This window comes from Semicossyphus pulcher, unplaced genomic scaffold, assembly GCF_022749685.1.
Source record: "Semicossyphus pulcher isolate SPU_LCO1_2020_fin unplaced genomic scaffold, fSemPul1.0.p SCAF_6, whole genome shotgun sequence".
Taxonomy (NCBI): domain Eukaryota; kingdom Metazoa; phylum Chordata; class Actinopteri; order Labriformes; family Labridae; genus Semicossyphus; species Semicossyphus pulcher.
Genome location: NW_027211737.1, coordinates 27,481,625 through 27,508,007, shown reverse-complemented (window position 1 = coordinate 27,508,007; position 26,383 = coordinate 27,481,625). Strand labels below are relative to the sequence as shown.

General features: G+C 40.2%; 1 protein-coding gene across 4 annotated transcripts; it reads left to right on the top strand.

Moving 5' to 3' along the window:
- The first annotated feature begins 1,022 nt into the window (after window positions 1–1,022).
- tango2 (transport and golgi organization 2 homolog (Drosophila)) lies at window positions 1,023–25,676 on the top strand. 4 transcript variants are annotated; one of them, XM_069682957.1, is made up of 10 exons: window positions 1,023–1,056; window positions 1,694–1,754; window positions 2,261–2,381; window positions 8,927–9,015; window positions 11,918–12,037; window positions 12,197–12,314; window positions 21,141–21,208; window positions 21,411–21,564; window positions 23,468–23,572; window positions 24,592–25,676. In XM_069682957.1, exons 3-10 carry the CDS (start codon window positions 2,326–2,328, stop codon window positions 24,710–24,712), a joined length of 831 nt encoding a protein of 276 aa, XP_069539058.1. In that variant the 5' UTR covers window positions 1,023–1,056; window positions 1,694–1,754; window positions 2,261–2,325; the 3' UTR covers window positions 24,713–25,676. The 4 variants fall into 4 exon arrangements, with proteins under 4 accessions (XP_069539058.1, XP_069539060.1, XP_069539059.1 ...); XM_069682959.1 differs by lacking the exon at window positions 1,023–1,056 and adding an exon at window positions 1,057–1,115; XM_069682958.1 differs by lacking the exon at window positions 1,023–1,056 and adding an exon at window positions 1,063–1,168.
- Window positions 25,677–26,383: the final 707 nt, after the last annotated feature.

The following is a 26,383-nucleotide window of genomic DNA, read 5'->3' as shown; positions in this document are numbered from 1 at the left end:
AAAAAACACATATCAGTTAGACACTCATACGTATCAGGTATATTTTGTTTTATTTATCTAATATTCCTTCAGATTGGAAAAATAGGTATTACTGTAGTATTTAATTGGGACTGTGACATTGTCAAGTTCGCATAAATGCAAAGAAAACGTCTAGTGAATGTTTTTCAAAATAAAAGTTTTCATATCGATTCAAACGCCAAACATATAGAGTACAGTATTGTGAAGATCTGCTCATAAGTCATAATTAAACATTAATTAATTTTACACTTCACAACAGTCAAAGCTATTCTTTAGGTTTTAATATGGATAACAGCTGTGCAATAATCTCACAATATACTGTTAATTAACAGTGTTGTGTTGGTGTACTTAACTATTTCACTGTATTTACTCTTATTCTGGCAATTCTATTTCATTCTCACATTAGCCCATTTCTCAGCATTTTCAGATTTGATCTTCATTCTCATCTATTGTATACTGCACATACTTGACATATTTCTTATTTCTTGTTATTTTTCCTATATTTCTTCATGCTTCTCTCTGTATCAGAACAACTGTATCACCCGAATTTCCTCCCTGGAATAAGTAAAGTATTTCTAATTCTGAATTAAATATTCATTTATTTATTAACGTTTGTAAATTGTCCTACAGGTCCTGAATAAAGGTGCAGTAATCACACAGCACTGACATCATCTTGTGCTTCAAACTTGTAATGGTCTCAACCATAGACCGTCTTAACGAGCCAGACTTAAAACCATATTTTAATATCAATGCTTTTATTTTGAAAGTAACTGTCACTAAATATACCGGAAACGTTATTCTGACTGTTAGCTGTTAGCTTTGTGGATTTATATCGTTTGTAAACTGACCAATCACAGTGACATTCGGCGCCTTGTTGAAAGTGCGCTCGTTTTAAGTACTGTCATTACAGTTCAGGACAACGAACCAAACAAACCTAACACCGCCCGGCCGTAGAGGCTAATGAGACGACTGGAAGCACAAATCGAGGAAACTAAATGTGAGCACTTCCTCTCAGTTGTCAACAAGTGTAAAGGAACAGTGAGTACAACTAGCTAACACTACACAGCATCAGACTGTAGGAAGACCAAGGACAAACTGTTAGCCGAGAAAATATTAATTGTGCTCTAATGTGTCGTGAATAACAGTTTAGGTAGATAGTTAAAGTTAGCTTCATTGTGTCTTTGCCATCGTTACGTTTACAGTTTGTTATCATGCTAACGTTAGCTAGCCTTTGCTCTTGTACCAAGTTATGCTAAAACTAATTCACCGGTAGCGGTAGTATAAGCCACATTTATTAATTTTACTTTGCCACTGTTACCGACTCCATGCACATTACAAACAGTAGCTTTGCTGTTTGGTTTGCTCGTCTTGAAGCAATACCTAACTACTATTAATAGCTTGACACAGGCTTTCTCGTTTGTCTAACGCAGTGTAATTATAGTGTTTACACATGCAGTTAATGTTAACATGCTTGTTAACACAAGCTTGGCTGGCAGTATCACATGATCCTACCAATTGATATTGTAACTCATGCACCACCTCTGTTTGAAACCTGAAACCTAATTGCTACCTTTGCACTTATTGCAGTAAAATGATTGATAAAGGTAATAAACCTGAATGATACTATGCCTAACACTTTTTTTTTTATTATTCTGAACATGGATCCGGTGCACAGGGAGACACACAGCATGCACTCCGAATGGTCCATTTGTCTGTCCTACAGCCAAGTACACCATGTAAGTATCCAAATAATCACTGTTTTTTCCCAGTGGGAAAAAGTAGCCAGCTTGGGGGTTCTGTGGGAATAAATTTGACCAGTAAAAGCCCAAATTTGGTGCCTTCTTGCACATTTTCTAAAGAGAATTAGGACTTTTGAATGTTTTTTTTGTATGTTAGCTGTAATAATTTTATTGTAAATGTACATCTTTGTTATCGTGATATAACACTTTCTTATCATGTAAAAAATATATACCAGTATTATCTGAACGATATGATATGGCACAGCCCTAGCATGTACTCTAAAGACATAGAACATCTCCAAGACAGTGAAGGCAAATTTTAGCTTCTGTAGCAATCTGTGTTTGCATAACTTAAACAAATCGTAGTCTAAGTCATGATCTTGTTTCAAAACAGATGTCTTTAGTTCTACGATCACCACTCTGCCACACACCCATGCTCTCGTACACCAACTCTACAAACAGGTGCTTACTTGTTTTTTCTCCTGTTTTCTTCCCTTTGCCAGATATGACAGATTTTAGTGCAGATGTGCACTGAGTGAAAAGCTGTCATCAATCCCCAAAAACATCCATGTGTATAATATTCTTCAAGTTTGACCCCCGGCCTGCATCCAAAAATGCCTACAGGTAAGCATAAAACCCTTTCATTAAACTTTGATGGATACAAAGCTTGATGCAATCATGTACATAAGAACATAAGTACACAAGAACATAAGTACATGAGAACCCTAACCATTCAGCCATGCAGCTCAGGACAGGGAACTCCCAAAGGAATAGACTTTTATGATATGATTTCGCAACATTGATCATGCTCCCAAAAGATGATGTGTCGTCCTCTATTGTAGCTAGCAAGCTTGAACAAATTCTGATAAAGAGCTCTTGAACAGCTCCATACAGACTGAGGTAATAGCTAACCAGACTTATTTAATACACCAAATCCTGGTGCTAAAATATGATATTAATATTCTCAAACCTCATAACCTAACCTAACCTAAACTCATAAATGTTTAGTGTTGAGCAACAAGTGAAACAAGACTAGGTCAAAACCATGTATGTGGCTGATAGCTTCAGGTCAATGTGCGCTTTTGTGTGCAACACTGGAAGCGTGGTGTGTGCGTGACTGCTGCGGGACGTGTTCGTTTTCATTTGAAATGCATGAAAACAGATGAGAGTCTTCACGCTGCCGGCGTGACATGCGTATCTCACATGCTGAAAATCTAGAGAATAGGAGGTCCGCCTATTTTTACCGCAAGCTGCGTGCGGTTCTCGGCCAAAATACACAGTGAAACTGAAAGGTGATGAGTCCTATTGATGTGTGGCAGCAATATTTACATCTCTTCTTGTAGTGAAAGTTACAGGCATGGAGAGCAAAGTAACACTTCTGGTATGCTTTTTCAAAGTAAAAGCCCTATCTGGAAGTCTGACTCCCCTTGCTTGCTCCCAATGCTTTTAATTTGAAGTATTTCCCAGGCCGTGTTTGTTGTTATTTGTTTTTTAGTTTATTTGTAAGTTTTCCAGGAATTTAATGGATCGATAAAGTCACTCACAGGTTCCTTATTGAGGTTCCTGCTTAATTTTCTTTGAAATAAAAAGTTAGTCATAAGTCTCCCGCATTCCATAAGTAACTTGGGTGCGATCTGTCCCTCTCTCCCCCCAGCTCGCTCTCCCTCTCTTCATCTGGCTCATACGGTTGTTTTCGCAGTGTGTTAATTAAGGTTCCGTTTCTAATGTAAATAAGATTGTTTTCTGTTAAGACCAACCAACGGAAACCTTTAAAACAAAGACTCAAAAGTACCCCTGGATATGCGCGCTGCAGCCCTGCCTACTCTGCCTACTCCCTAAGGCTCTGACAGTACTGGCACTCACTCATTCATTCACTCACTCAGTCAGTCACATACAGACCCATGTGTAGGACTGACCCCGGCAGTCAGCCAAAAAGAGAGATAAGGATAAAGCACCTGTTCTTGTTGGCATGCAGCGTGTTTATGATAACCCTTACAATCCTAATCTGCAAAGAGTTCATCTTGATAAACCTTACTATGTGTTGTGAGGCTATTTTGAAGAGATACCCAACATGTCACTCTGGATTTTTGGGAAATGTGTATAAAAAATGCATGAATTATGCTTCTTTTTGAAGCAGGAATAAAAATAACCTCACAGTGCTGAGTTTGAATATTTCCCTCAGTTTGCATCATAAAGCGCCAAGGAAGTGTTGAAACATGCAGCTACAGAACATAAAGTTACTTTTCTTTGAAAGCAAAAGTAAATATAAGGGGAAATACATTTCCGGTTGAGAAATCGAGTCACTTCAAGTCCTGGCAGCACTGCTGTCATACTCTGACAGTGCTGCAATGTTCTCTATTTCAACTTGTTCCAGGCTTGACTTGTGTGCCTCTTGAAGCTTTGAGCAGAGGTGTGCACACACATAATGTGAGTTAGTTAAGGGAAGGGAAATTTCATTTTCGTTTTCGTTGTGAACTTAGTGACATCGGATTCTGGATTTGTCATGTTTTGTATTGGCTCACATGATGAGCCCTCTATATTTGTCACATAAAACGTTCCTACTAATCTGCTGTTGAAAATACACAACATATTTTGCCTTAATCTACCATTTTAATAAGCTGAATTAATCTTCGTTCAACCTCCATATGCCCTACCTAAGAGTCAATGCTAACTTCAGACCAGGGCTCTATAAGCAGTCGGTGTAAGTTACAGGTATGTTGAGTCCAGCTTTTTACAATCCCCCTGAGCTTGAGAGTGAGCTCTCTACCTGGCCGTAGTCCATCTCCGCTCTTCCCTGTGGGAGTCTGACCCCACCTGAGGAGATCAGAGCAGAGGGGAGGTATGAGCTCTGACTCAGACGGGGACCTGGGGAAAGGTGAAATGTACTGTGTCCTAATGTGGTTGAATCAGCACTATATATATAGACTACTAGATGCAGTAGTGCTTTTACACAGACCACCAGGAGACCCATTCTCAAAGTCATGAGAAGGCGTTCCAAGGAGCAGCTTCTTCCTGTCATACTGCGCCATGTGACGAGGGGATTGAGCATTGTGACTGATGACTGGAGAGTTTATAGGAGAGCTTTATCAGAGGAAGGATACTGTGTGCCACAAGAGACACACACGCAGCATTTAGAGAGAGCCTGGCAAACTTTTAAAAGTGATGTTTGGCGTCATAGATGAAATCGGACTACAGGTCTTTTAAAGGAACATTTAAGGGTTATTGAGTGGGAGCACTGGCTCGGAAGATCTCATAGAAATGGCATTCTTGGCTGCATCATTCATGATATAAGGAAATGTAATACTCACGAGTGTTATTGATGGTGCTAAAACCCAATGAACTAAAGGGCTGCTACAGTGCACCTCCAGGTCTCCTTGCTCTGTTCCAAATCACAATAGATGTGTGTGTGTGTATGTGTGTGTGGGGGTGTGCGTGCGTGCGTGCGTGCGTTCGTGTGCAACAATTGCTTTACTTAAAATAAAGCTTGTTGACAAAATGTATTTAGTCTTTTTCTCATTTTGAATATACAAAGTATGTTTTATACCTTAAAGTTTCATTCAAAGCAGACAAATTCTACTTATTATCTGCATTTGGGCGTCTTACGTAATAATCACTAATGATGCAGCATAGATTCTTTTAAATTCATTGAAATGCATTACACTTTACTTAAACTTTATGATGAAGCATGCGTTATTATAGATGCATCATTAGCATTATTAATGCATTATAATTCACTATGAATGCTGCTATGACGCACTATAGATCTGGTCTTCATAGAAAGTTTCTCTTAGTTTTCCTAGACTGCAGTAATGTATAAATAAAAAGAAATATGCAGCAATAATGAGACTTAACTGGGTTGAAGGCAGGATTAAAGTTTTATTAAGTACATTTATTACATTTTTACAGCACAAAATGAAAGAAAAATACCTGCGGGGGTTAAATGGGTTCATGTTCAGCACAAATGACTCAGTGATTACCCACATGCTGAGATTTCTCTATTTTGAAACTCAATTTCCTCGTCTGTAATGTTTCAACTTTTTCAGCCAGTCAGATCGATGTAGAGCAGCAATCAACCCCCCAGCAGTGTAATATGATTTTTGACCTGTGATTAATCTTCTTCCTTTAAGCTAATTAATGTCAATTAAATATCAACAGCTCCAATAGCAGTGCTTAGAGGCTTCTTTGCTCATTGCATCTTCACGGTCACCACCCGTTCTCAAAAAGTTTCAACAATTGTAGGAATTAAATGCTCAAACCCCTCAGGAGTGTGATGTGACTTATGACAATCTTATGATATACAGTATGCTGTGAGCAAGGCTGAAGAGGAACGCCAATGGAGTGGAAGGTTGATCCTTTTGGGAGCATGAATATGTTTCTATATATATATATATATATATATATATATATGTTTAATGATGTTAGCCATACTAGCAGAGTAGGTCTAAAGATCATAATAATGCAGGTGTGTCAGTCGCTCCACCTCATTGATCCAGGCAGGAATATCTCAACAGCTATTGGATGGACGGCATCAGATTTGCACAGCGATTCTTGCCCAGAGGATGACTCCCTCTGACATTGCTGCCCCGCTGGTGTACAGCAGGAGTTAATCCAAAAATTGCGATACAGTTAACGGCCGTCATACGATGCATACAAGTAAATGAAGAGTGGATTAATGTAAATACTGCTGATATTCAGTGACATCTGGCGTTTATTCCCTAACTTAGATTTCTACCCGCCTCTTTTGCTTCCCACACTGTCTGTTTTCCTGCATAAAACAAAGGCCGCTCAGATGTGTTCAACACTTCTGAGATTACAAACAGAAACCAAAATCCTGTCCCTTGCCTACAGATTTTACATTTATTTTGAGACGTCTGTTTCAGCAAAAATACCTTGTCTTGGAGCAAATAGTTGCTCAAGTGAAAATTTAGCATGACGTCAGTACAAGATGAAGAATGTTATCTTGTAAGGAATGATCCAGTTAGAATCCTGAATATCTTTGTCGTTCCACATTAAACCTGAGCCTGCTGCCAAGTCCCAGAGCCACTGTGTTTATGAACAGAACCAAATCAGAGTTCAGTATTCATGAGGAGCTTTGATACCTCTCTGCTTCTCACCATCCCTCCTACATGCAGCAGCTGGCTCTACTATGATCAGAGCCGCTCGCATGTGATTCTTCTCCTCGGGATCCGAGAGCAGATGATGCTCTCTCTCGTGTAGCGTCATTAGTGTTTTGTTTTCTGGAGCAGTGGTTGGTCACACATTGCCATGGGAACACACTATCATTAGCCCCTGATTCAGAGGGGTCAACCCCTATTAGAGCCGTTCGGTTTATCTGTTTGCTCTTAACAAGATCCAAGCTCCCATCCTGAAAGATTAATAGGGGGACTGTTGCCAAGCTCGGAGGGAACATACAGCTATTATACAGGTCAATAAATGTCATTGAGCTGGTTTTTTTTTCTTTCCTGGCTTATGTAGTTTTCCCAAAGGCTCCCTAAATGTCTCCCTGCATTGTTTAAATCAATATAAAAAATATGATCTTTAACTTGATCAATGTGAAACAGACCGCTGTAGAATTTTCCGCTAAAATACTCCAAAAATCACACTGTGCAATAGTGAAAGGTCAAATCCTCCTCCAGGCAAGGCAATCACTGTTTCCTGTGTTTTATTAGTGTTGAATGAGCTTGATGTGTTGTTATGTGTGTAGTGAGTAACAAGAGTGAGTGGCGATATATTTCAGCTAAGTGATGTTAAATTTCCAGTCGACAGTTGTGACCTGTTAGTAAAGGCATGTAGAAACTAATGGCTGCTCATGGATCAGATACAGGTCACAATGCAGCTTGTGTCTGTTAACAACCATGAACATAAATGCGTAATTTCTCACAGTAACCCTGACTGATGATAGATGTCAAAGTAAAGTACAGAGCTTAACTGACACGACGTCAGACTTATCTGAAATCGTATTACAATGTTTTCAGGCTGTTTGGACTTGTTTACAGCTGTGATTTCTTCCTGCGCTGTAGCCTTGATTTGCCAATAACACAGATTTAGAATTGTATAAAATCACCTGAAGAGGTAACCGTCATGAGGCAGGCACAGGCAGCTTTATAAACATGTAGAGGAGTTGGTTTATTTAGATCTGCAACTATTCTTTTCTTATCAAAAGGTTTTTTGACACTTTAACATCCAGTTTATCTCCTAAGTAGCTGTATGGTTACAAAAACATGTCATGTTCTGGACAGTCTGACAGTAACATGTTCTTACTGTGTGAACTGGGCCTGCTGTGATTGAAGAACCAATGCTTCCCTCATCTCCACCTGCTGTTGTCAGCAATATTTTATCATTATGAATAAAAAATGTAGGATTTGTTTGGACATAATTTTTAGTCCAGTTTTTCCAATAGCAATACCAGTATGGGTCAAGTCTATAGGTGTCAGAATTGGTGTCTGGAAGTAAAAAATGGAACATCTCTAATATTTAGATTTCAATGTTTGGCCCACCTACATTTTCATTTTTGTGTGTCATTTTTTTTTTCTCAAAATACTCTTTGACATTTATAATTAATTGTAATTCTTTAAGGTTTATTTTTATCTAAACCCTTCTAAACCATATACAACATACAACAATTTAGCATATGTATTAGGCCTGCACTATAAAGGCTATTCACCTCAAACATTAGTGAAAGACAGTTATTGAAATAATATATAGGCATGTAAAGAAAAAGCACCACGCTGCTCTATTGCACGTGGGCACAGAAACCGGTGAAGTCCAATCACAAGTTCTGTTTGACTTTACTCCGTCTCTGTCAAGACTGCTCGTTTGTTACTTTTATGCTCGTCCTTTTGATGTCACATTCCTTTTGATTCTCTCTTCTTTGGCCGTCATCAAAGGATGTCCTCCTCCTTGTAACCTCGACCTTCTGTGTCCTCTGCATCCTGCTCAGTTACTTTATGATATTACGTCGCTGGAGGACTCCCGGACACATCTAAGGCCTTTATGGTGCTTAGGACGGAGAGAGACTCAAGTTGTCACTGCAAACTTGTACCACTGTTCCTACGAAGCAGTGGATTCCTCATTGGTTCACACTGAGATTTAATGAAGTAGTCTATCTCAATAAACTAAAAATAACAATATCACTTCTAATTCCCCTCTCTCTCCCTTCCTCTCCTCAGGCTGATTTTGGCTGCAAACAGAGACGAGTTCTACAACAGGCCGTCCAAAGCTGCAGACTTCTGGGGGACCAACAGTGAGATCCTCAGCGGTGAGTCTCTGAGTCCAGCTCACAACTCACCATCAAATACATATTAAGTAACCGGCCCTGAATGAAACAGTTCTCTGTTGTCGTCTTTAATAGCAGATAATTAGTGAACATAAATCAAGTCAGACTGTTTAGTCGTGTTTTGAAGAGCAGTCTTTGTATCGACTTGACCTTTTATATAACCAGGAAATTTCCATTAAGGATGAGAGACTGTTTTGCAAGGGAGACCCAGCTAAAATGGTGAAAAGATACAACACAAGGATACAAAATTCAGGCACTGCATGATATGTAGAGTCTGAGCATTATGGGTAATTTCAGACGATACTAACTTTAGAGAGGAAAGTTCACCAACTACTGACACAGCGGCCAGTATTGCAAATTATTATAAGAAAAATAGACTTTATTAAGGGTTGACTGTTCAGCAATTTTGCACTGATATAACAAAGCAACGATAGTCAGTAGGGGTGCTGAAAAAAAATGATTGATGTCAGAATCGCAATTCTTAATTTCTACAATTCTGAATCAATTTGAAACTTTGTAATTGTAATGTTTTTATTCGTCCTATGTTAATTTTCACCAGCAGAGGCATTGCTTGTTGTGCACCATTTCCCTGCTCGACCGATGTGAGTTATTGCCTTGGGAAGGAAAGATTTCCTGTATCTGTCCTTGTGACGGCGGAACAACGGTTAACCGGATTCACTATTAACCGCGCTTTAAAACATCACGCTTATTTAATCGTGAAGGATCCATGACACTGTGGGTTTCTTAGCAGACAGCAGACTGGAGTAAATCTTGAAATAAGCACTACTTTGTAACAAGTACATTGTGAATCAGGAATCGGTTTAGGATCAAATCGTGACCTTAAGAATCGAAATCGCCTCGAAATGTGAGATACTGAAAGTTTAACACCGCTAGCAGTCAGAAGGCTGCTTTCTTTAATAACTTCATTAAAGAATATGTAGCATTTTAATTTATTTTCAACCACTGCCACTGTGTCAGCGTTCCCTCCACTCGACAAACTACTAACTCAAAATCAAACCAGCAATTGTTTTCTGCACACTACGTATAATAGATATCTAGGTATGTATAGTATATGCTACAAAACCGTTTTCATACCGGTAAACGGCAACAATAATTAATCTGTAGTAATCGGCCAGGTAATATCTGCCAAAATATATATCAGGTTCAAATAATGCTACACTGAATTATAAGAATTATTAGACTATAAAACTGAACTCCATTAGCTCTGTGCTTTTGAGCTGTGTTTGACTACAGCTTTATTCCAAGCTAAATGGCTTCTAATAATCAAAGACAAATCTGTCTCCTTCACCCAGAATCCATTTCTCCTTCACTGCGTCCCAGGACATCCCACCCGCAGTAAACTACATTTAATTGACTGATGTCTAATACACATTATAGCCGAGCAGAGGAAATCAATCATCCTTTTTTTTCCTGCTGAAGAAGGAAACGCAGAGATAGCCTCGTTGTTCATCCGTCTCCTTCTCCCCTCTGTAATAGAGGGGTCAGGACTCCAGTAGTGGGCCCTTAATTGATGGCTGCCTTTATGCGATGTGACAAGAATAAATGGCTCTGTCTTATCTGCGGGACTAAGGGGTGTGTGGAGGCAGGGCCCTGAAGGAGACACAGCACGACGAGACGGAAAGTAAGCTATAGCTCCCGGTGGGATCAGGAAAGCTTTCCATCCGCCCCCCAGGGGAGAAAGACCATTTGGCTGCCTTGGTCACTGTCAGTGTAAGTGGACCTGTCTTTATTGATCACCAGGAAGTGCAGCAGACTGACACTGCTCTACCTTTTACACATCCTGTAAAGAAGAGTCACGTGTAAATAAAAGCACAGATTTATCAATGGATTGACTTTATTGCAATCCTGCAAAAGCTACATGTGATCTTACTTTATCAGGGGTGTCTTCATTCAGTCGTGTTCCTGTTCAGTGCACTGTATTTTCTTACTTTGTCATTGACTTTCATATTTAAAGGAAGGACAAATTATACCAGATAAATGCAGCTTGTTTTCATGTCCATATAAACAATTAACAATTCAACTTTTTATTATTTGGGACTTTCGGGTCTATTTTTTTCAAAACAAAACCCCTCCTTTTTGCTTTTAACACACCTGGTTCAGAACTGTGACACCTGCGTGAAAAAGTAGGGAGAGTTCAGGAAGAGTTCAGGAAGAGTGACACGTTTCTTTATAAAATAAATAAAAACAGACACACGGGCTGCAGTTGCGTAACTAATACAGTATGTCATTTAACATTTCTAACGATGGTCAAATGTATGTTTAATCAGGGTGATCAGCTCCACGACAGCAACTTTTTGAACCGAAAGCTCACCATGCTCTGTTTCCTGTCGGCACACATATCCTCATGCTGTCTGTGTGCTGCAGGTGTAGCCACTAAAAGTAAACGCTCCGCTCCGTTCACGGTCTGTTTATGTGGCCACAGTGTTAACGAGCACCGGAACAAGGTGCTGCTGATACTGGGAATACACACACTAAAAAGCCACCTCACATAACTGAACTTCCGCAGCGTTGCGTTCTACCTGCAGGTGACACACAGACTCTGCAGCTCAGTGGTCAGTTCACTCTGTGCTCTCATAACGAGCTGCACTAAAGTGATATCAAAGACTTTTCCTGTAGATCAGTCGTATAAAACACGAATCTGGCAAGTATTCCTTTTTCATAGAAAATTTTGTTTACATTTTCCTGGTGAAAAAAAATTAAGTGAGTGATACATATGACTGTTAAAAACCACCACTTAAGCATGTACAGGACAAAATCAGCAATCAGGTACGGCTTTGTCCACAGGGGGCGCCAAAATCAACCCAAACTTAAAGTTCCTCACAGGAGCTTTATGTTATCATTCTACCACATTTGTGTTCATCAGGCCTGGACCTTGAGTATGGAAAGGAGGGAGGATCATGGCTGGGGATCAGCAAACGGGGCAAGCTGGCTGCAATCACCAACTACATGGAGGGACGTCCCAACCCTGACGCACAGGGACGAGGTGAGAGACATGAAACAGATACAGATGTACACAAATCAAATGTGTTGGATCATGTGTCCACTTGCATATTGCTGACAATTATTTTAGATTAATTGTTCCTATGACATTTTAAGTCTACTTTCTTTTATAATGATAATAATTAAACTTTTCCTGTTGCAGGGTTTCTAGTATCTAACTACCTTATGGACAAGGATCAGGAAAGCTACTCTTACCTGAAGAAGGTGTCCACAGAAAGCCACATGTACAACGGCTTCAACCTCATCACAGCAGATTTCAAGTGAGTAAAAAGTGTGGTAAAATCCAACTGGGATTTGGTTGCAAAAGGGCACGCATCTCCTCAAGTAGGCAGCTGTACTCTCAACATGATATATTTTACAAGTTGAAAGTTATAGAGGTCAAAAGAATATGTAGTATGGCCACAGAAAGCTGTCCGATATAAAGACAAGATTTTCATCGCACTGTGTGGGTGTCATGAAGTGAAATTCTTGTGCACTAAAGGGTTATGAATCCGAGCTGTTTTAGAGACGTGTTGAGAATAGGCTGCCGCTCTGTTCCTCTGAGTTCTGGCCTTACCTTGGAAAGAAACCGCGAAGGCAGCGTCTTCATCTCTGGAGTGCTTCGCAGGCAGAAGCGAAAAGAAATCTCGGATGCTGAGCTGCGAAGGAGCCTGCATTAAAATTCTAAAGAAACACCTGTTCATGTTCAGGGTTTCAGACAAAGACAATCTAGACAGCATTAAAAATAATAAGGATTTTTTTACCCTCTTTTTTTTCCTCTTACCAGCCAGACTTGACTGAATGTGGTGATCTGTTTAAGGGAGGAAATCAAAGCAGGATCAGTGCACACCAAGATAGCTGTCATGGTGGAGGCCCCTGTAGACAATTGGCATGGAAACGGGTCTTAGTCTCTGCCAGCGAGAGGTTGGAGGTTTAGCTCCAACACACACCCGTACCAAAGTAAATCCCTGCTGATGGAGGGAAAAAAATCAGGGTTTCCACAGTGGAGTTTGGTGTCATGATCCGAGTATCCTGGTAACATGGCCCCAAGCAGGACTGCCTCTCAGGAGGGATTTTCTTATGCCTGTTCATCCCTTCCCCCACATATTTTAGCATTACTTTTAGGTTAGAGGGTTATATTGGTTTCCTGCTGTATAGACCCATAATATCATTTTAAAACTATGATGTCAGCTAATCATCGCTGCATACCTCTAATATCCTGGATATGACGAGTTTATTGACACAATAATTGCTATGATACGCCTCAGGCTCACTTATAAATGTTTCCGGCTGACTTGTTGTATGCTAACATTTAACACTTATCCTATGTAATAGATATTTTACAATTTTGCTGTTATATTTCTGGTATTTGAAAGGCCAAGCACCACAAACCAAACGCTGAGTATCCCTCACAATGAAGCCCTGTGCAAAGTACTTAAAGAGCAAATTGCAGGTTGGAGACCCCAGTGAATCAATGTGTAGGAAAATGATTTAGTAATTATGTTTTCAACGAAATATATGAATTAATACAGTACGGTGGTTTCTGAAGTCAGTTTTTGTATGTGACGTAACAGAAGGGAGTCCAGCCGATTAATGACGGGTTTAACATTAATATATATGGATCTAAATGCCAGTCTTGTCATTGAAGATGGACCACAGGCTTATAATAATGAGCCTGTGAGGCGTCAAAGAGACGAGGAACAGGCCAGGATGAGGAGAAATAACGCCCACAGGAGAGACAGTGAGCTGTAGTGCAACGAGAACCAGTGGAGAACCTGGCAGGTGTCGTGAAGAGTGACCGGCGTTAGCTAGCGATATCTAACGCTGTGGTCACATCACAACCATGCAAAGTTTGTCACAAACCAAAGGCTATAACAAATCATGAGTAGTAGCAAGTGGGAGCATTAATACTTAACCATTACAGTTACTAATGGGCGATGTCCCATCCCGAAGTCCTGTTTCTTCACCTGCACAAAACGCACCAGGGCATGAGAGGTAGCTCCGTTCCTCTTCCTGTCAGGAGAACGGTCGGCTCGATGTCAAGCTAGAATTTGGGCAACAATTACGATCACAGAACTGGTGAAGCGCAATGTTAGACTACCGAAATAATATCTACACAGTACGACCGCTCAGACTCACTACCACCTACTCCTGCACGTTGAGCTAAGGTGCACACCGTGAGTCCCTCTTGTTATGTAATATGACGCCATGTTAATAAAAAAAAGCAGTTTTTAGCAGCTTTATTGTAAACAGCCACTTTTTCCTCTAAAGTTGTACCCTTATGTCCCACATGAAATCAAGTATTAACCTTTTCCGCAGCCATTTTCAGGCAAGATTGAGTATTAATGTAGTAAAAAAAATGAACCTGCATGTTGCTGTTTAAACATGCACAGAAATCCAAAGCTGGACAGACTGCTTGTCTAGTTATGGTCGCTTATATTGATTGGACAATCAGTGGTTGGGAAAAGACTTAAGTGAACTAAGAATCAAGTCTGATCCAGAGAAGCACATTTCAAAGGAGAATTGTTGTCCTCCCTGGTACGAGGTATTTAGTATCAGTTGCCCAAAATATCAGTGTATATTTGCCGCCTCAGTGCAGGAATGTCAGTATTATTTTTTCTCTCTTCACATAACAGGAAACAGCAGCTAAAAGATATGCAGATGTCCTTGTTAAATCCAGGAGCTGCAGTCGCGTCTGTGCTGCCTCAAATGCATCCCCCTTTAATGTAACGATAAGGTGCCACCACGCGCTCATGAGACACCAGCCGAGTGTTTATGTTGTGATAATACCTCCTGCTTTGCAGCTTTGACTGGGCCACCATCTGAAGTCACTCGGCAGAGCTTCATGCTCTGAAAGTACTGTATTTGTTATTCTTACAAACATACCTGTGTGATGCTGTGTTTACTGCAGATAGCGATGAGACACAGTGACAGAAAGCATCTCTTTAATAAACACAGACATTACCAGCTGATGTGTTTTCCACTGTGTCCAGCAGCCCAGAGGAAATAAGACATCTAGTTTATTTTCGAATCAATATCTTCATTTGGTGGGTAGAGAGGATAGAGAGGAGCTCTATATTACCATCAGAGGATCCTCATTCATCAGTAACCACAGTCATGCTATTTTTAGGCATTCACACAGATTGTGAGGTTGTGTGATCCCACTCATTAAGATAGAAATAAAAGAAAGGATGTAAACGCACAGAGGAGATAAAATCAGTTTTGCTATGATTTGTATGTTGCTCCTTTTTAATTATGGTGCATATTAAGGCAAATCTGGCTTGATTAATCATCTTAGTAACCGTGTTGGGTTGGTACATGCCTGTGATTTGGTCAGAGCAGCCGTGCATTTCCCAGAGTATCACACGGAGCCTCTGCTCAGTGGAGCTAATGCTATATATATTTAAATTCTGATCTCAGATATTCTCAGCTTGATGCTCTCAAGGCTCCATATCAAACATTTCATCGTACTTTTCTATAGCTTTGGGTTTTTTTGATCCCGCTTTATGTCACTCTCACTTTAAAGTCGATGCCCAGAGATTATCCATTTTAATGAATACGTCCTCTGATGTTCGCCTGCAAAGGAATGCCTCGCTTAACGCACTTTCAGTCGAGCAGAGTGCGGCTGCTTTATAAAAACAACTTTAGAAAGTGGTTCAATCTGATGGCCTCAAACCATGTGTTGTAATTTTTGGCAGAAACTTGTTTGAGCTGAAAAAGAACAACAGCGGTGGAGCAGATACTCACATTCCAGAGTATCAGGGGTGGATGAACTCTCAACATTTTAAAGAGGAACAAGTACAAGCATTTGTGTTTTTTCTAAGCGCTCGTAACATTACCTTTGGGGAAACCACATTCTCTAGAACAGAACAGGATTTTTTACTGAGAATTAGCCGTAGATTCTTAAAGTGAAAAGCTCAAATACAGCGCACATTGTTCATTGAGTCAATCCAGATGTCTGCAAAGTGCCACAAAAATCAAAATAATGTTGATATTGGCTTTATGGTTGTTAGCATGGAGTCATATTTTACATCCACTACAGTTTCATGCTTTTATATTTCAATGAAAGTGTGTCTGATCATGTGAAGGCTTCTTGTTATAGGCTAATTTAAAACATATACTTCACTTTATATTTTTCACTATGTACACAGCCTCGCTATCAGGTCTGTGAGCCTGCACCAGTGACTGTATATATATATATATATAGATGGACGACGCTTCTCCACCTCCTCTTGTTGTAAAAAAAAAAAAATGAAACCAAAATACCCCCGGAAGCTGGCACTGCAATCCTGCACATTTAGAGCCGGTCACTTTCTTTTTTAGACTGTTTTCCTTCATCTGGGCGTCCAATTTGTTTCTTTTTCTTTGGATTTTCACTTCTTGTTGAAGTTGTATCTGTAGTCATCCATCTTTTCTTTGTTTGATCAGCCATAGTAGATTACTGTTTACTCGCAACACTTGTAGAGACCGGAAAAGCAGCCGCTTAGCTCCGCCTACCCTCTCTGGCAGACCAACCACTGCTGGCTGATGGAAAACGCATCACTAACTGGGCGCCGCTTGTGATTTTTTTCTGCAAATGCAAAGGCTTTCATCAGTGGGCCATAGGCTCAATCACCATTGTGTTACCTCAGCAATAGATAGTAACTTAACAGACTTTTATTTAAATGAAAATCTTTGAGATTTTCACTTTAACTTACAGAAAAAACTGCAAAGATCCCTCATGTCGTTGCATTTAACAGCAGAACAGCTTCTTGTGTTGGTGTGGTTATGGAAAGGTCAATGACTGTAGTGTTAGTCTTAGTTATGTCTCCTCTCACAGTTTCTTCTCTACTCTGCTACTCTGGAACAAAAATGCTGCAGGAGCTGTATTTATCAATAGATTTGTCAATCATCCTTTTTACAGCATCAAATAGCTAATTAAAACTAAACTTGAAAAATGAACACTTTGACATAAATCAGCATGATAAGAACTAACTGTAATGACAGAAACCATGTTTGAGAAAAAATTATTTGACGTGTATTTAGATTTTATAGTTTGACTCATGTCCCATCTGTTAACATGGCATACTGCAGCCAGTCAGCAGGGGGCAATAGAGATAATTTGTCTTCACTTTTAGGGAGCTGAGCTGTACTTTTGACAGTATTCAGTCAAACTGAAGTATGAAACAAAGTGAAATGTTTGTGAAATCTGATGGAAAAGTAGCGGAGAAGTCACGTCTTTAAAGTCTTTGAATCTTTAAAGCCCTTTTTACACTGCCACTTTAAGGCAGGATTACTTCACCTCTGTTTGCCTCGTCTTCTATGTAAAAAAGCTCGGAGGCAGAGTGGTGGGGCGAAGGCATTTTGCCTCTGAGCCATCATCGGCCAGTAACAGAGGTCAAATGGTGCCGGTGTAAACGGCGGAGCTTGCGCTTTTTGTTTACATGGCACGTTCCTTTTGCTTCCACACTACCAGAATGTTATGTAAAAACACGCTGGGGCGGCTTTGTGCCAGCGTTTTTTGGTTCGATGTGAAATGGTAAAGGCAGCATAACAGCAGAGCTTCGTTACGGCGCTGTGGTGGAGCGGCAATGTGAAGAGCTTAAGATTCATAATGGATAAGTGGTGCAAATTTCACTCACTAACTGAACATCCTCACAGGCATGAGGCCAGCATGGCTAAAATGATTAAAAACAAACAAAATGCCAAACACACAACTTTTCTCCCTCCGTGCCTTTAATGTCTGTGCCTGTGTGGGTGTAGGAGAGGACATGTTGGTACCTCACCAACATGCTTATCTACATTCTGAACTGATAATGTTGAAAGCCCATCCAACCATCTCCAGGCTACACAGACTACTCCACAGCTGGCGATGGGGAAACTGCTCTGCAGCCTCGGTATAGAGGACTCTTCATTAGGACGCCTCCCAGGCAGCATACTGATTACCTCTCAGACTGAGATCTGAAAAAGCCTTCTCCCTCCTCGTTCTCGCTCTGCCCGGTGGCCTTGACCTCCTGCTGTTCCCTCATCTCAGCCCAAATCAACCCGCTACACACCTGATGGGACTTTCAATATGCTAGCCAGGTTCAAACAGAAGAAATAGAGCTATCTTCCCACAAATCCTCCATCTGCTTCCACCACGGCGAATTTGATGCATATCTCAGGAGTGTATGTGCGGTCACCAGGCATTCAAGTATTGTTGAGTTCAGGAAACAATCCCCAATTCAAAATTGTTCTTCAGACATTGTTTTTGCTCACAGCCGAACCGACAACATTGAGAAACTCCAGGGGTTCCTCTGTTTCCCCCTGAGAGGTAACAGTGCCATCTGGTTCCTATTGAGCAGCTACTGTGCACACACATGTATGAGAGGTGACTGTTCATCCGAGTCAACACTGGCTGGTGCTGCCATGTTAATAGTAACCATAGGAACTTAGAAAAAGTAGTTGTTTATTCAGACTGTTCAAGTGGATTTGCATACAAGCTGAAACAGTATTAAGGTCTTTGAATTGTTGTCAGAGAGATGCAGTAAAGTCAGACTACAGCTCAGAGGATCTGCTGCAGCTGCTCGGACACATACCGTCCTGCGTTCAGAGGCTCTGCTCCAGGAAATGTACACAAGACAGAGGAGATATTGAGCAAACAGTAAAGGATGACCTTTGCACAGGGGCTACTGTTTTGAAACAAGTAATGATACCAATCATTCGTAGGTAATGAAAGTGGAAGTGTGAGGGATGCTCATGTCAGCCTGTGTCATCATTGCTCCCTCAGTGTTTGGTGGTTTGTCGAGTTTTAAATGAAATCGAAAGGAGGAAAGCACAGATTGAATTTTGATGTACACGACAATACACTGACTAATCAGTTGAGATTACATGATTTAATTAGTCCAGTCACAACCGACATGTTAAAATGCTCAACAGAAGCATATTTGTCAGGTCACGAGATCTTTCTGTCTCTGTAGTTTGCTGACCTCATAGACAATTGTCCTCACGGCTTGGATTACATTTGGCTGAGTAAAACAAAAAGCAATTAATGATATGAAGCATTACTGAAGTCTGTTTATTATCTTATCAGAGTTAGAGTTGTAATCTCGAAGATCTCAGTTTCCTTGTCTTTGGCGATAAACGGTAATTGCGGGAACACACAGATATCTAGACAGTGTTGCATGTGTGACGTCCATGGTTGATTTCAGCCATAGCAGATTACTGTTTACTCGCAACACTTGCAGAGACCTGAAAAGCAGCCGCTTAGCTCCACCGACCCTCTCCGGCAGACCAACCACTGCTGGCTGATGGAAAACGCGTCACTAACTGGGCGATTTTTGATTCATCTATCGAGTATTTTCTCACTTGAATACAAAGGTTGTATTTGTCCCCTGTTAAGGGTCTTAATCGAATGAATATCAAAATATGAAACTTGATGACATTGTGACGTAACATGGCATCATGGGACTTGTTGTCTTCAATGTTAATAAACAACCGATGCTGATAAAAACATCTATTATTATACATTATTTCCTTTTTCTAATGTTAGCCACATTGTTGTTGACCTGTCTAGTGCACAAACATAAGATTGCGGTCTCTCTGTATTCCCAGCTTGTCATTAAGCTCCTCCCATGTTGGAAATGCCAAACAAATATTTACCCTTGTTCTTATATGTACCCTCTCTTCTTGTTCAATAATCTCCTCGGGTCATTTGGTACATCAGTAAGTTTGCGTTTCACGGGGACAGAACTTACAGCATGTGGCGATGAATAATCGTGCTCCATCACGAGTGAGCGTTACAAACATCAGCGAACACTTCACCAACTTCCTTCCTCACTTTCTGACGAATCATCTGGTGTTTCTCGTGTTAGCCGAGCTGTTATAGCAACTAGAAACAAATGACGAAATGATGAGATCATCAAGTACACAAAACAACATCATATAAAACATACGTCTAGTATTTGTTTTACACTTTGAATGTGGAAATTTGACATATTAAACATTAAATCAATTGTTTATTCTTTAAAACCGTAGAATATAAGTATATTTTTTACTTCCCAGAGTGAAATTGCTTTTGTGCAACCAACACTTCAAACCCCCAAAATATCCAATTATATTAACGTGAAACAAAGCAGAGAAATCACACTGAGAAGCAGGTACAATCAAGTCTTATGCATTCATGCTTGAAAAGTGCATCAAACGTTTTATTAATCATCAGAATAAGTTTCCACTTAATTTTCTGTCAAACAACAAACTCACATTTGTGTGAGCTCTTAACATCGGCTATGAGCTCATTGTGAATCTGAATTGCAAACACTTTCTGCTTATGGCCATTCTGTTTGTGTTATAGACCAAAGGTCGGTTTGTATTTTGGCTTTTAAAACTATCCAATAAAGTTTTGTGGCGGAGCTTCAAGCCCAGCAGCACAATCCGTTCTCTTCTTGCCAGCTCTTGACTGGGAAACTTTCCAAGTTCGATGTTGAAGCAGTGTTGCACCACATTTCAGATTGACTGATGCCACTGGTATGGCTGTCATAAAATTGACATCAAAAATTTCATTCCCCTGCTGGTTCAAAGGATTTGGTCATAATTTAGTATTCACTCTCCTGTACCAAAGCCGTCACAGATGCCCTTGATGTCAGACAGATTTTTCAGACTGAATAAATTCCCTCTAACTGAGGACTTTGCAAAGACATCTAACGCCGTGACTAAAGGGTTTTGTGCTAGTCAAAGGTGTTTGCAGCACTCATTTGTATTTCGAAGCTTTAATTTGACTCAGTTGTTCCTTTAGGACAGATTTAAATGCCGCAATTAACAATTGTTTTGGGGTGTTTTTTCCCAATTTTATTGCCTCCACAAATGAAACTGGCTTCTTAATTTCTTTTTTTCCAGGACTGCAAAGAAAATAAATCATAAAGAATACTGTATGGTGCACTGTTGATATTCTCTTTCACCCTGAGCACTCATTTCCCACAATTCCCCCCGGGACTGCTCCTTTGAAAATCATCTTTGCTCCATTTTTTATGTTTATTTCAAGAGAATAGAAGCATTAGGACTCCTGACAAAGCCTTCGTTATTAGCCATAAACAAGTTTAAGCACCACCAAATGCAATCTCTAATTATCCATCTCTCTGTGTCCCATGTAGAGCCAAACAAGACATTGTGTGTTACTATGGAAACAGAGGCAGCCCTGAACCCATCCATCTAAAACCAGGTCTGTGTTTTTAATGTGGTTGCTGTAGAAACCGTTCATTTCACATTTACCTCTCCTCTCGGCCTTTGGTCCATTCATGTTAGCCTGACATTTCCATGTTGATTTTGCTCTCAGATTGTCTCTTTAGTAAGCTCTGTGAGTGACCTTGTGCCACATCCTGCTATAGAGTGTACATACTGTATATGTTTCCTGTGCCCCTCAGCAGGAGTGTATGGCTTGAGTAATTCTCTGCTGGACACTCCATGGAGGAAACTACTGCAGGGCAAGAGACACTTCACCAGTGTTGTCAGTGACCAGTCCCTGTCCTGCGACGGACTGGTGCAAGAGCTGCTCAACGTCCTCAATAATGAGGAACTGTAAGTGATGAACTCACACTTTATCATCGTCATAGTATAAAACTTTGTTTATTGATTGATTTAAAGTCTTTGTGATGTGTATAAATCTATTTTATGGGTTAAAACCATAGACTGTATAAAAAGATGGACGACATGACAGCTCTCCAAAAGTGAAGCCAAAACCTCTCTATCGCCCCCTGCTGACTGGCTGCAGTATAGATCATCAAGCCCGCCTCCTCCATGTTAACAGATGGGACATGGGTCAAACCAATCACTGTATATAAATATTAACCAATACATAGGACGACGTGTCTCCATCTGCTCTCATTGTACGAAATTGATGCCAAAACTATAGTGATTGTTTTAGTTACGTCTCCTCTCGCCGATCTTCCCCTTCTCTGCTGATCCGGATCAGATCGGCTGCAGGAGCCGTGTTTGTCAACAGAACTGTCAATCATCCTTTTTACAGCATCAAATAACAAATTAAAAATAAACTTGTCAGAAAAATTAACACTTGGATGTAAATCATAGTTTGACCCATGTCCCATCTGTTACCATGGAGGAGGCTGGCTTTAGGGAGCTGTCATGTCGTCCATCTTTTTATACAGTCTATGGTTGAAACTATAAAATCAAAATACACGTCTTTCTAAGCTTAATCCAAAAGGCAACTGGACTTCTACCTTTGGCCACCAGTCAGTTAGAACTGAAGAAGCCCTTCGGATGAGAGGTGAAACGTCTTGGTTGAAGTTCTTGAAGACGTTTCACCTCTTATCCGAAAGGCTTCTTCAGTTGCAACTGAAAGTTGGATGTTATATGTTAGGTAGAGCACTGATTTGTTCAGGGTGCACAAAGCTGGTAAGAGTCCCAGGAGCACACCACACATTTACATACATGTTAGGGCTCTCAATGTGCTGTTGTGGGACATTAGATTCCAGTGTCAACTCCTTTTGACAAAACCACCACTTTCTCATGATGAAAGACGAGTAATGCAACGGGTCTTAAAAGAATAGTTTTCATTTTGGGTAATTTAGTTAGGTAAGATTGAAACTACTCAACTTGTAATAAATATTATGCATCCAGGATGTAGTGTTTTTATTATCAAGCCTTGGGGATTTTCTTGGGATTTGATGTATGGAACCAGGCGGTCTGTTTCCACTCTTTGTGCCAAGCTAGCTGTCCTGATGCTGGCTATAGCTTCAACGTTGCTACACAGTCTGTCTGATTGTCAGCAGGAAGTGAAGGTTTTATTTTCCCAAACTGTCAAAAGAAAAGTTTAGAGTGAGTGTTGCATTGTTTCTCCCCCAAAGGAACAGTTTATTTCTGAGCTTGTGGTTTAGAAAATTGGGTCAAACTGGGGAATTTTTAATAAATCTGTCTGATTAGTGGTTTTGTGGTTTTCCCTAGTTACGTATATCAACAAGATAATTTTAAGAAAAATGTTTTTCGAGGCTGATTGAGATGAGGGTCAGACGTGCAAAACTTACACTCTCTCTTAAGCAACTGAGTGCCAAGAGCTGCAAAAGAAATGTGCATATAGTAGACTTGACCTTAACTTTAATTAGGAGCACCCAGTGTGTCTGGCCAACTCGCAAACCTAGTGTAGAAACTTTTAAACAAGCTGTTGTTTATGTATAAAAAATGCACCGTGACTCATACACAGCCTGAGATATTTTCAGAAACAGAATCTAGCGAGGTGTGAGTTGGAAAAAGTTTGCAAACAAGCCACTTCATTGAAGGTTGAGACTGAAAATTAGGACAAGACACGGCAGGTTGAGGAGCCATTTGTGCAATTGTTGTTTGTACATTACATCATTTCTGGATATTATGGAGCAAATGACTTAAATAGACTGCGTGAGCAAGATTTATATGCCAACTTATGACTTGAAAGCTTCTTAAGGAGGTGTCTTGTGTGTTTGTTTAACAGGAACGCACCTGATCCATCTCAGGAGAGCCAAGGTGATGGTTACAGCAAACCCATGATCAAGGCTCTGTCAGCAGTGTGTGTTCGCTCGCCTCATTATGGCACAAGGTCAGTATCTTCCACCCACGCCAAATCTCTCTCCTCCATCCCCCTGTGTTTGTTTCCACCTGAGGTGACTGACAGGCCTGAAGGATCTTAGAGAACAGAGAAGTGTTGTTACACGAAAATCCCCGGTGTAATCAGTTCTTCACAGAGAGTTAATGAAAGGTGGATCACAGACACTGTGATGCTACGCTGGATTAGTTGATGCTGAGACTGTTCTGTAGCCAGAAGGTCAGAAGGTTGCGGGGAATCTACTCAGGCAACGTATTTGAAGCGTATTTTTGACACGTGTGTGCCGGGACAGAACAGCTCCAATGTTATTCAATGCTACAATCTTCACCAGCCGCATATGCTGCGCAGGAGGCGGGCGTAATACACGAGTCATTTTCTGCTGCTCTGTTCGTTTTAAGCATCAAGTCTATTTTTCCCACTGCTGAGCCTCATTGAAATGTAGAAAGCCATTGACTGCTATGTAAATACACAATGTGATCTCTTCATTTTGGCCAACTTCAACTTCAGTTTCCTGTTGAAGTTATTGGTGAGCTAGATGAGCAGGCAAGATTAATCTGAAAGAGCAATGAATGTGTACATTTCCTCAGCATCTGGGTATACCAATTTTGTTCATTAATTCTCTGACTTCTACGTGATACATAAACACAGAATTTATGCACAATTAAGAAATAAGTCTACAAGTCGGTTGCAAAGTTGTCTTCCTCTACTGGACTGCACTTTCTGGCGTCACTGCCACCCCTATTTATGGCCAGGAATCGCAGCTACCACTGGCTAATTTTGAGACTCATCTTTGCTGTAGTTGCAGCCGGCGTAGACTGCAGAACAGATGCTGCCGTGAGGCTTACGTGTTGCACACGTTCGTCTTTCGCTACAGTGTCGGTGTAGATTCCCAGGGGTCTGTGCCAGAGCCATCCAAGTATCCTGACTGAAAATGATCATAGGTGTCTTCAGTATTTCTCCTTACATCTGTCTTTTGTTTTTTGCATTGTTAACTGTATTTTTTGCCCATTTAGGACCAATACAATTATCCTGATAGACGCAGAAGGTAATGTGACCTTCACAGAGCGCACTATGCTCAACTGTGACACAAGCAAATGGAGCACCAGTTCCTTCCAGTTCAAACTGCAGGACTGAAGACATGATGAAGGAAATCCACTCTGTGCCTTTCTGCATCACCTTTCCTCTCAACCACCCCCTGCCCCCTGCTCCCCCCTCCTCCTCCTCCTCCTCCTACAGCTGCACTTCACTGTAGCAACTTGTCTGCACTTTTCTTCAGCTAGTCAGCACTTGCTGCCTCATTAACATCAGTGAAACTTATTTCTTATCCTTGATTTAAGTTAAAATGCATCTTTTGAAAATGTGTGCTAATTTAAAAGATTGCCAAAGAATATTTATGATTTGGTAGTGGAAAATATTTTACCTACATGTCAACCAAACGGCAGGGTTGGGGTGCTTTAAAAGTCAAATCGATTTCAGATTGCCGTCATGCACAAGATTATTTTATTGCAGTCTGATTTATTCCTGTTGGTGTTAGATTATTTCATTTTAAATCAATGATACAGCAATTAAAAAACAGTATTTTAATGTAAATATCCTGCAAATTATCTTCTGTTTGACATAATAAGAACTCATTGGGTCACCAGCATTTTTCATATTAATGTGTAATCTGATTTAATTTCACAGTTATTATCATAGATTAAATAACTGATTGCATTTCTGATAACTGTAACCCTGTTACAGGTAATTCATTATTATATGCCCCGACCCTGCACAACAGTAGTCTCAGTGTTAGTTACTGCAGATACGTCAGTGTTAAATGCAAATAAATTCAGACACTGGAGCCACATCCATGATGGAATGATGCATTAAACGGCTGCTTGACAATAAAAACAATTCATTCAAACACTCACATTTGGCTTACCATATAATTATTTAAGACATGAATATGCAAACACACTGTGAGGAACCCAGTTTCTTTAAGCAACCACACATGTACATGCACTGTATATCAAATAAACAGCTGGCTCTTTCTGTTCCTTGTGTTTTTTCCTTCTTTCTTTACTTACACAAGTTAAGCATACAGGCATTGGGACACAATTTCAACAAGAAAAAAAACCTACAACCCACAAAGGAGGAGAACTCTCAGTTGATATGACTTGTGAATACACATTTTTTACACATACTTTGATCTGTTGTCAGCTTTTGGAGCTTCCATAAAGCCATGCGCTTATCCCATGCAGTGCACACCAGACTTTATTCTTTAACAAACTAGTAAGCCATTTTTTAAGATGACATTCTGACATGTCGCACAGTTAGAAATGTACAGATTAAAACGATTAAACTCACTATGCCTGACTTCTCTTAAATTTATTAGCCCCAAATAATAATGTCAAGCCATGTGCTTGGAAAAGTCAAAATGCCTCCTGTAACGAAGAACCATTGTACTTTAATGAACAAGATCAAATATGTAAAATGACACAATGCATGTATGTAAAGCGGTAAAATTTAACTGAACACTGGGTTTAAACGGCATTGTCGCTTATTTACTATTGTTGGTGAATAGTGACCCCTAATGGCAAGTGCATGTACTGCAATTCAAATTATATTTCCACAGTCTGCCTCTATGTTGTAGTTGTGGAAAATTAACAGACACCGTGACAGCATAGTTTTGTTACATTTACCTGTCAAATGAAATCACCAAGGACATTATTAATAAAAAAAATGTTTTGACACCTCAAGGACAATCTTATTTTGCTAAAGGTTTACGTAAATACAGAATACAGACAGATAAGTTAACCTTACATA